General features: G+C 38.7%; 1 protein-coding gene across 4 annotated transcripts in view; it reads right to left on the bottom strand.

Moving 5' to 3' along the window:
* Positions 1–2381: 2381 nt before the first annotated feature.
* Positions 2382–11684, bottom strand: part of sdccag8 (SHH signaling and ciliogenesis regulator sdccag8) — a 129887-nt gene continuing 120584 nt past the window's right edge. For 3 of the 4 annotated variants that reach the window (XM_055018368.1, XM_055018366.1, XM_055018372.1), the window contains 3 exons: positions 9178–9336; positions 7942–8238; positions 2382–3625 (listed from right to left, as the gene is read on the bottom strand). In XM_055018368.1, the coding sequence (XP_054874343.1) occupies positions 9202–9336 (135 nt within the window). In that variant the 3' untranslated portion in view covers positions 2382–3625; positions 7942–8238; positions 9178–9201. The remainder of the gene's footprint in view (positions 3626–7941; positions 8239–9177; positions 9337–11684) is intronic. The other variant, XM_055018367.1, reaches the window with a different exon arrangement.

The following is an 11684-nucleotide window of genomic DNA, read 5'->3' as shown; positions in this document are numbered from 1 at the left end:
TCTCACCCAGTTGTTGGAAAGCCAAACACAGTCTGTGCACCCAGATGTTGACAGATGTGCTGCACACAACCAAACTTCCTCTGATGCTCACACACACACACACACACACACACACACACACACACACACACACACACACACACACACACACACACACACACACACACACACACACACACACACACACACACACACACACAGTAGACACCATAGCACGTATCCTTCCTGTAGGGCCGCTGGAGACAGACTTCTGGCTTGCATGAGGTATTCAACAAATACCACAGTGGTTCCTAAAACCAACGTGAGCTGCGGTGCTCCTCAGGGACCCACTCTGCTGTCCACTCTGCTGCTCCAGATGTTCTGGAACCAGCTAAAACACACAGAATTAGTCTCGTAAAGATGCGCTGACTTCATGAGGCAACGACTTCAGGGAGACAGACAGACAGACAGACAGACAGACAGACAGCTAATGCAGCTCTCTCTAGTGGCCTGCAGTGGTTCTTTCACACATGCAGCCATGAGGACGGAGGAGACGGACTGTGATGGTTTGGATTGTCGGTCATTTAGTCGTCGTCTGTCACAGGTTGAGCTGGCTGGGATGTTTGATGGCTTCAGCTGTTGTTTTTCCATCTAGTCCTTTCCTGTCCTGCTCTCTGTGATCCTGTTTGTCATATCTTGTGCTGTCATATTTGTCCTATCCTGTCCTATAACTGTACTCTTCTGTTGTTGACCCAATCTACTGTCTAGTTCCAAATATTCAAAAAGCAGCTGTTACGTGACCACATGCTTTCAAACAAAATGGAAAAAGGAAGTAATCATGACATTTTATAATATTTGTTGAACTGTAATGTTTAAAAATATGCCATCATTCTTGTCTATATATGTATTTCTTCATGACAACACCTCAAGTTTTACATATTAAAGAGTCAATATTATGCTTATTGGGGGTTTGTCCCACTGCTATAGTCTTTTATATAACTTTTTTGTGCATTGAAAAGGTCTGCAGACTTACAAAGTTCATGTCAAAGGGAGACAGAAGACGTTGCTCCTTACCTGCTTTATAATCGCAATTTGAAGTTCAGGCTCTTATTGATGTTGGTGTTGTTTGATCAGCTGTCATTAACAATGTAGTCAGAGTTTGAGTTCAATGTTGCCAAATCAAATAGAAAAACTCAAATGTCAGAAAACTAGACTATTTGTTTTTAATGCAAGTCTTTTGCATGTAGTAAGAGGCTAATATAGAAAATGGGGGATTTGTTCAGTGGCTCCTGACTCTGTGAAGAAATGACTCAAGTTCAGTAAATTATTCACTAAACATGCTACACAGTAAACAAGAACCCTGAGTGACAGTCAGCAGCTTAAAATGTCAAAATCACACCCAGCAAGTTCAAGGAGAAGCATAAACCTGCAGACGAGGTAAAAAAAGACGCAAGACTTGAGGATACACAGCAATGTTCCCTGTAATTTTTCCTGAGTGTGAGCAAACACACAAACTCCCTGAGCGTCCCTTGGACCACTGTGAGCAACATCAGACGTGTGCACTGTGGTCACACCAGCATCACATCCATTCAAGTTACATGGTTCATTAAAAGAATCAAATTACAGCATTTACATTTCTGTTAAAACACTTTGTCAACAGGAGCCAGTTGAAGGCTGCAGTGATTTTAGTGACACTACAATGTATAAGAGTGAAGTTATTGAATATTTGTCTCTCTTTACTGTTGCAGTGGTTTTGCAAATTGCAGACGGACCCTGTTCACGCCATAGATACCAATGTTATTCCTGTAGCTTGAAAGACAGCTACTTTTGATAAAACTGGGCTTGTAGCACATTGTCTGCCTTGCAACAATGGGAAAGAGGCACCGTTTATGTTTTGACAACCTATATCTAATGAGTTATTGATGCTGGAAGTCCGAATCTGTGAATATCTTTCCAACTTTACTGAACTTGGGGCCACTACCACCTAAGGAGTGATATATTTAATTTTGAAAAAAGCATTTAGCCATACTTAAAGCTTTAAGTGCTTTATTAACACGGAACTAAAAATTTTGTATTGTTTTATTATCACAGGTTCTGTCTGAAAAGAGGTGGCATCATTTTAAACAGTGAAATCAAACTAACAAAATGTAATGACCAACCAGTGAGCAACACTGGATTCTGCAAAAACATAAACAACTTTTTAAAAAAAAAAAATCTAAATCTTATCTTAACACAGTTAATGTATTAACTTATTTTTGTGTGTATGCATGTATTTATTGATTTATTTAGTGCTGTTAACATATCAGAGTTCTGAGTGAATTTTTCTTAAGATAGGCAAAGGTCATTTATTGATTAAATATAGGCTGTTAAATGTTTATTAAAAACTAAAAAGCATTAAAAAAAAAACAACAACTTAGGCATTTACTGAGTCACTAAAATACTGTAGAGTACAGACCACATCAGCATGATTATAAGCATCCTCTGGTAAATGAACAACCAGATACTGATGTCTCTCACCATATGGACTTCAGGAGATGATTAGATGATGATAAACTGTGACCTACTGGTTGGGTTCTCTCTGTTCTCATGTTTCTTACATGTTTGTCCCCTGACAGCCGGGTCCTAATGTTTTTTGAGCAACACACCATACTATGACGTTTTTTACAATGATGGTTCTACTATGGAACCAGTTTGACATGTTCAGGTGTTCTTTGTGTGAAAACTCAGAGATTTCAGGGATCAGAAGGTGGTTTTCAACTTTCTTTGTTAACTTTCTGCTTCAACTTTAAACTAAATTTCCTTGACTAAGCCAGCCCTCTGGACTTCCAGGAAGCTGTGTTCCTATTGGCTGTCCAGGTGGCTGCTTGGTGTTATCAGGAACACCTGAGCAGCTTGGTGTTATCAGGAACACCTGAGCAGCTCAGTGTCTTCCTGCTTTATTTAGCTGCAGACAAACATTTCCTCTGCTTCTGTTCACCACTGAACTGGGTTTGGCTTCGTTGCTTTAGTTTGTTGTTTAGGCGTTGGCTTGCAGCTTCCAGCAGTAAAATCATCTTTAATGTGTTTCTTGGTGTGTTTTAGGGCTTTGTACTGGATAGTTGTCTTGGTAAATGTGGTTCTTTAGCCACAGTTAGCACATGGTGCTAATGTGTGCAGTGATTAGTGGATTTGGTGCAGCTGAGTTGTGTCTTTATCTTGGCTGTAGTGAGTCTTTAGAGGTTTTTGGTCAGACACATTCTGTATTCTTGCTTGAGAACCAGCATTGGTTGTCCAGAAGGTAAGAGTTCCTGTCCTGATTCTCTGTTCTCAGAGGTTCTCTGGTAGGCTGCAGGAGACTTTAGCGTTTGGGTTGTGCTAGTTTGGTTTTTGTTCGGTTTCATTTGGACGACTATCTTGAGGCCCCTCCATGTGGTTTAGTGAGGTTTTCTGGAACAGTTCTACAAAGCAACCTGCAGCAGAAGAGACTTTGAGAGTTTTTAGGAAGTTCTGGAGACCAGACTTTAGAGCAGCAGAAACATTTGTCAGCAGTTTGAGCAGGAGAAGGTGAGCTTCAGAGTAGAAATGAGACGGAAACCTTCTTGACCCGTGTGGTGAGGTCCTGTACCAAGAGTTTGAGCAGGTTGTGAAGAGTCTGTAGTTCTTTGGTCTGAAAGCACAAGAAGAGTCGACTCATTAAAGGAGAAAACAGGAGATATTGTTGGTTCTTCTGTCGCTCTGCAGTTTCCTTAGACTGAATATCAAGTTTATATTTTAAATGATTTACCATGTGAGCCCAAGAAGACTTCAATAAACTCCCTCCATCCCCTGAACACAATATATTTTATTACCATGTTAAATCTTTTTTTTTGATGTTTTTGAGTTTTAATCATAATTTTAGCATAGTTTTTTTTTTTTTGCTTTGCTTGTTTAGTTTTGTCATCTGTGTGAAAGGTGCTAAACAAATAAAGTTGAATTGATAAACTGAATAATTGACTAACTCATGATTGTGACAACAGAAGTATTTTCATTGTGATTTAAGGGTTTATTTCATTTTTAAGGTTGGGGTTAAAATCTTGACAGAAAAAGAAGATTAAAGAAATAAACTACATAACAAAAATCAATTACCTCACAAGGAAAAAATGTAATACAATAAAACTTTTTAAAAGGTTTAATATTAAAGAGTATTCTTTGAATGTTTAATTATTGAAAATATTTTATCTGTAATTTTTAATATTTGTATTTGAAAAATTTTGTTTAATTTCATAGTTACATGTATTGTATCTTGTTTAATTATCTAATTCAATATTTTGTCTGTTTAATAGAATTTAATTGTATTTAATGTTTAACTATATTAAACATTAAATACAATTAAATTCTATTAAACAGACAAAATATTGAATTAGATAATTAAACAAGATGTAACATGTAACTATGAAATTAAACATTTTTCAAATACAAATATTCAAAGTTAAAGATAAAATATTTTCCATAATTAAACATTCAAAAAAATAAAATTAAACAAGAAGAATATTAAACATTTAAAAAAAATACAAAACATTTAATTATATTCTTAAATTCTTGGTTTGATTGTGGATAGGTTTACTAAGAACTCACTTCAGAAAACTGCTTTCCAGATAAAGTCTACTAGTAGTTGAAGGCATTGATCAAACTAATGTTACCTTCTGATCTCCACAAACTTTACTGTTCAGTAAAGAGAATCAAAGTTTGTTGGGGATTTCTAAAAAACCCACAGGTGAAGGTCTGAAAAGAACTCAGATGGATGGTCTAAATGTGAAATCAAGACTCATGGTCACAACTTTTAAGGCTTCTGTTAACCAGAAAGTTCAAACTAACAGAGAAGTACTAAGAAACTTCTAAAATTTCAGTCCTCAGACTGTCTGAATGTTCAAACTAACAGAGAACTACTCAAGAACTTTTAAGATTTCAGTCCTCAGGCTGTGGAAAGGTTCAAACTAACAGATAACTAGTCAGGAACTTAGAAGATATCAGTCCTTGGACTGTCAGAAAGTTAAATCTAACAGAGAACTACTGTGGGACTTAGAAAATTTCAGCCCTCAGACTGTGTGAAGGTTCAAACTAACAGAGAACTACTCAGGAACTTAGAAGATATCAGTCCTTGGACTGTCTGAAAGTTCAATCTAACAGATATCTACTGTGGGACTTGGAAAATTTCAGCCCTTTGACTGTCTGAAGGTTCAAACTAACAGAGAACTACTGTGGGACTTAGAAAATTTCAGCCCTCAGACTGTGTGAAAGCTCAGGTCCTGAGGACTCGGGAGGTCTGGAGGCTTTGGAAAGTCTTGGAACTGAGGGTTCCACCCTCCAGCACAAAGGCTGAAGTCCAACCTCCTGAGAAAAACGGTCGAGTCAAGACTCGAGTTAAAAAAAAACTCGAAAACGACAAAAAATAGATGATAAATGCGCAAAAAAAAGAAAAATTAGTATCTGAGCGAGTAGCTCAGGGGAAAAGAAGAGTGACTACAAACTGGAAGGTCGCAGGTTCAAGACCCGCCACTGGCAGTTTTCTTTCTTTGTCTTTGACAGGATTTTGATAAAATTTAAGAAGTGTCTGGTCTTGAACCAGCGACCTGCAGCTCCATAGGCAAATCCTTAACTCACTGAGCTACAGATCAGATACAAAGAAATAATTTCGTCGTCCCTTTGGCATCGTAGTTCCTCAAGTGACCACATGGGTGGAGCCAAGGCGGAGTCTGGGTGGAGTCAGGGCGGAGAGTAGGCGGGGAGGTGGGTGGCGGCCTCCCCCCTCTACTCCCCCACCTCCCCCCACCGCCCACCACACCTTCCCCCACCCGACGAGTTCTTCGAGTCTCCACGAGTTCTTCGAGTCTCCACAGGTTTTCCCGAGTTTCTGGAGTTTCCACCAGGTCGGAGGCAGAACAAGTTGTCATGAAGAGGTGTTGAGGTTGGCCAGGATGGACTGACTTTTTACAGCGACTAGAAGGAAGATGACTAGAAGAGCAGGTCTTTAACCACCATCCATAAAATCCATGGAGTCGCTCCAGAGAAATGAAGGGAGGTCAACTTTTATCAACCTCCATCCAGATGTTCAACTTGATATCCTTACTTTGACATTTTTAGCACCACAAACCTTTAGTATCACACTTTATCATTTATTAGGACTTTAATGGAATCCACCAGCAGATTTAGTTTTTGTTGAGAAACTTTATTCTTGTCGTCGTGGGACTGCAGTATTTAAAACTGTTCCTTCTATTTGACCTCATGTTTATTAGTTTTAGTGGAGAAAGTTATTTTAGTTGTCGATTAGTCTCTTAAAAACCAAATAATAAATTGGATTAGTCAAGAGGTTTAAATTTCTTACGTTGTTATATTTTAAATATGACAAAAAAATATAAAAATAAAGCGTCTTGAGACAATTTGACCTGTAATTGGCATTATATAAATAAAATTGAATTCAAATTGTATATATCTTGTAATGTTGGAGTAATTCAGCCATATATGTTGGAAAACACATTTTCTTTGACCATTAATCTGTTGATTGTTTTCTCCAGTAATTCATTTCTTGTTTTGGTTTATAAAATGTCAAACCCAAATATATTCAGTTTACTGTCATAAAAACCAAAAAGATTTACATTCATGATGCAGGAATCAGGCAGTTTTTCACTTTTTATCTTAGTTTAGTCAGAAAGATAGTTGATAATGTGTGAATTGTTGCAGCTTGTGAGCCGTAGAAGGTTTTAATCTTTGGGGCCGAGTGTCAAAAAACATTTAGAAACCAACATCAACAAAACACTCAACAAAGATGTGAACATCATTAAAGGGAAATCCAACTTTTGCATGACAATGTCTAATTAAAGGACATTAATTTCCAATGTAAATGTGTGATATTCATCCTCTGGAGCTTTCTCTTCACATCATCTTCCACCTGGACTGGTTTGGTCGGGAGCATGTGCAACAAACATTTGAAAAACTGCACTTTAACATCAATGAATGACACTGAGGTTTAATCTCTACATAAATGAGACTGAGTCTGGTTGTGCTGCTCTGTCATTAACTCCTAAGTTTAGGGAAAGTTCAAACAAAAGAGGACAGTTCAGATAAGACTTGAGAATGAGCTTATTTTGAACAAACATCTCAGACTTTCTGAGCTTCAGCACCTCTAGCAAGATATTTTAACAACAAGCAACTCAAGAGATCCAGAAGTTGGAGAGAGTTAGCTTTAGCTGAGCCAAAGAACATGTGGGACGCTAACCTAGCAAACATTTCAGACTTTTCTCTGTGAATTCGGGGAAAAATTTCGTTTTTAATGACAGAGCTACACATCTTAACTCAGTCTCATTAAAACAGACTCTAATTCAGTGTCATCCATCCATATTAAAGTGCAGTTACCCAAAATGTTTGTTGCATGAGCTCCAACAAAACCTGTCCAGTTAGAAGGCCACTTTGACAAACAGGAAGTGGAAGATTCCAAGCAGATTTATAGAAGGGGGAACCGGAATGTACTAAGTGTGGTGGAGTATAGAGGGGTGTTTTGTGGGTTTTTAAGGCTGATAATGATTATTAGTGAGACATTTGGAGTAGATATTCATTTGCAGTAAATGAAAGTATTTAAAATCTTGAGTTAAACTGAGAAGAACACAAACTAACAGAAAACTTTGTTGATAAGTTTTTGTTTTGTTTACAGATGTTAAGTTAAAGGAGTTTTATTCGTGACGTATAACCAATCAAATCACTCCAGAAGACAGAGCGACCACAGGTAGATAAAGGTTCAGAGCCAAAGTAGCACCATTTTTAAATGTATTTATTACCGTAAATCAGTAAAAAATAAAATACTGATAATCAGTAAATCAATCAGCCCACAATTACTACAATTCTACAATGTATGTCTCTTTCCTTTGACTTGTTATTTGTACAATATACAATGTATATGATGGTGTTTTTTCATACCAAAGGCTATACTGTGATGTTTTCTAAGAGACATACCATGCTACTCTGGTTGTTCTGGCCCTGCACTCCTCCTCTGTTGTTTTCTGGATTGTACTCAGCTGCATGCCTTCGTCCATCCGGCCTCCGTTGACTCGTCCCGCCTGCCGTCTCTGGAGCTGAAGCTGGATTGGAACAGACCAAAGTACAGTCCAATCACGATGCCAGCTGCCTCTCAAAAGGCTCCTTCATCTGGCAGGTGGCAGCACTTCTTCTGAGGGGAAGCTGAGCTGGCCCAGCAGAACTTTGGAGATGTGTTCCAGTGGTTGGTGGATGTGTGGGGAGATAGAGAGGGACCTTTGAATTGTTCACAAAGGAAAACAGGGAACCCATTGGTAGTTTTAGTTTAGGGTGCTACTGTGGTGTGTTTTTGGGTTTTAAGAGGTGAACAGGAAGAGTTTTTTTTCATATTGATTATCTTTTACTTTGTTCCTGGTTGGAATACCCATCAATGTCAACATGAATTTCAATTTTAGTTCTGTTGATTTATTTTTATTTTACTAACACCCATTTGTTTTTAAACCCCTCACATGTTGTGTTGTTGTAAACTTACTCTTTCAAATAAATTCTCGTCTAACCCTTTGGAAACCAGCGTTTGGACTGTTTTTGTGTTGCTCCTCACCTACTGACAGCTGTGGACTAAAGGCTATACTGTGACATTTTTAGAGCGACATGCTATACTATGATGTTTGTTGGGCGACATGCTATACTATAGGCTTTTTTAATTGACATATTACTGACGTTTTTTTTGTTTTAGTTTTTTTTGTTTTTTTAGCAACATATAAGAATTTGAACAGTTTTAAAAGTTACTGTACTTTTACTTGTGCAATGAAATTATTATTCTATGGCATTTTTTAGATGACATATTATACTCTGATGTTTTCTTGAATTACATACTATTTTGACAATATACTGCACTATGACATTTTTTGAACCACATATTATACATGACAATTTTAGGCAACATCCTATCATTTTGCGCTTTTTGAACCACATAATAATCTATGTTTGGTTTGTTTTTTTCTTGCCAACATGCTGTACTATGAACTACAGGCCATACTATGTTATTCTTGAGTAAAGCATACTATACTTTGACATTTTCTGAACTACATCCTATACTATGGCGTTATACACAGAGTGCTTTGGTTACATGTTGATTTATAATCTAGATTTTTTTCTGTTTTGTTTTTTGACAGGATTACCACAGACCTGACCGTGAACACTGTTGACACCCACCTCAGGGAGACGCTGCCTAAGATCTCAAGGCTGCTTGGTCGTGGTCTTTCTGGCACGTACTCTTCCAAGATGAGCCGGGAAGTTTAACACTGATGGAATGACACCAGGTCTAAGCCGACAAACTTCCAATTCCTCCTCAACCCATAGTCTCTGGGAAACCTACATGGAGTAAGAAAAGTAGACAGAGAAGTAATTAAGTCTGTACACAACATATTAAAAAGAAATCATGCTAATAAATTAAGTACAAAGAACCAAATTCGCCAATATACTGGAGACCAGAGCTATTTAATTTGATAAGTATAACCTTGTTTAGTAACATTTCAATTATTTGAGAGCAGTCCTAAAGAACTGCCTGTAATCCCAATCATCACCTATGAAAAGTCATTCCAAGTTTCCTTGTCTCAATCGTACGACGTAGTGTGTAACTGTATGCAGCACAGTGAGCCGGCATACTTGTTTCCATTTTCACGGCGTCTACATCAACAGAATGCACTGAAACTTTGCCTCCACTAGCTTAGCCTCGCTGTAGCACGCAGCTCAAAGGGGCGTGTCCTATCTACTCATTCATATCTATGAGAACAACGGCGGCTGCGCATAAGGACGCCTGACGTTGATTAGCTGCGTAAATACCATTATATACTGTCTATGGTAAATACGTATGTGAATCGCATCATTGGCTGCAGCAGCCAGTCACCGGTCACTCACTGACTCACACTGAAAAATAGCACAGAATGAATTGTTACGTGTTTATTTTATTTACAATTTAGGTTGGATTTTTTTTTTTGTGTGCAGCGCAGATTTTCTGTGCGCTGAGACCGTGTCAGCAGTGCGCAATTGTGCACGCGCGCAGCTTAAGAGTTAATAATCAAACACAAGAAATTCACAAAAGTACAATATATCTTTACTTTTAACTATAATAACAAACATTAAAACTAAGTATTCCCTAAAAACGGCTACCGGCATCCTCATCAAGCAATGAATTTCCTTTATCACCTGAAGAGATTGCTACTAACCCTCTCCTCACCTACACTTGGTTCCTCCCAGAACCTTTAAAAAAGGTGTTCCAGCCAAAAGAGTCCCCATGGACTGGAACCTGAGGCGACAAAAGAGAGGTGAGTCATCTCAAAATTTTCAATTTACACATTCCTAAAATAATGCCACATACCCACTTCTATAGTCCTTCAGTTATTAAGTTCAATCACTTAATCATGTTACTAAAACTGTTGTTTGTCTTGTAGGCCTCACCAGGGTTTTCACCCAGTGCTGCGAGGAGAAGCCATCAAACAGCACGACAGGACACGTTAGCCCAAAGCTACACTCATTAAGCTTATCCAGCAGTCATTGTCTTGTGTCTTATCATTTCTTTGTCCCAGAATGTGAACTCACATATAGGTAATGAAGCTGACCTTCATTGCAAGTATAATAACTTTTTGACAGCTCACCATATGAGTGTCTGTATATGAGTACAGTCCAGGCTTTATGCTACTTTCTAGTCCCCTTGGAGTCCACTCAGAGGACTCAGTTCCATACATGCACAATAGCTTGGACAGTACTGGTGAGCAGGTGCACTGTTGTCCTTGTAGAGTCTCCACCACGCAGACGGTCCACGTGGATTTATGCACACTTGGGCTACAGACAACATTTACATCACATGGACCCTACTGGACTTTTCATGTGCTTCTGGATGCTTAAGGCATAAGGCTAGTGTTATGCTGGCAGTCCGCATGGCAAATATATCACAAGAAAAGCAGTCAAAGAGCGCAGTGCTCCGCTAAGGCTGCTCAGGCTTTGTGTCAATTCCCAAATCTTTAATGAAAAAATGACCTTGCGCTGAGCACAGGCGTGTGTTATACATGTGCACGTTATGTACAGATACCAAATCGCGTGACCTAAATATGTAGCGGGTGGCGGAAACTGATGGGACTCAGAAACACCCCCACAATTTAATCAATTGTTACTTATATCATTTCCAACGGATAAATCCTGGTGGATTTGTAGTAGGATCGCAATCATGTGATCGTCAGCAGGCAGCTGACGTAGAGTTCACTTGTTGTCATGGTTACAGTGACGCTGTGCTGCTATCTTGCAATGAGAAATCCTTAACAAATCCGTGGATTACCAGACTATAAGCTGCATCACTGCCAGAATCTAATGAGGTGGTCCTTGAGTCATTTCTGACCTTCCCTGAAAATTTCACCCAAATCCGTTTGACCGTTTTTGAGTAATGTTGGGAACAGTTGGATCCACAGAAGGACAAACGTACGGAGATCATCACATAACTCCACCAGGTTCCTTGACGGAATAAGAACAGTAAATTGCTTGTGTAGAATATACAACCTACTGCTCATGTGTGGAACAGAATCCTCCAAGTTGACTAGAAAGTAGTATGATGCCAACAATTGTGCCTCCGTTGTGTCTGCAGCTGTCCATGTGTGCGTCCACAAGGGAGTATAATGAAGGCTTAACACTGGCCTTAACAGTCATTAAGAACCAGTCTCAAGTTCTGG

The sequence above is a fragment of the Amphiprion ocellaris genome, chromosome 16 (assembly GCF_022539595.1).
Source record: "Amphiprion ocellaris isolate individual 3 ecotype Okinawa chromosome 16, ASM2253959v1, whole genome shotgun sequence".
NCBI lineage: Eukaryota > Metazoa > Chordata > Actinopteri > Pomacentridae > Amphiprion > Amphiprion ocellaris.
Note: the sequence above shows the minus strand (reverse complement) of the source record. Positions and strands in the feature narration are given on the sequence as shown.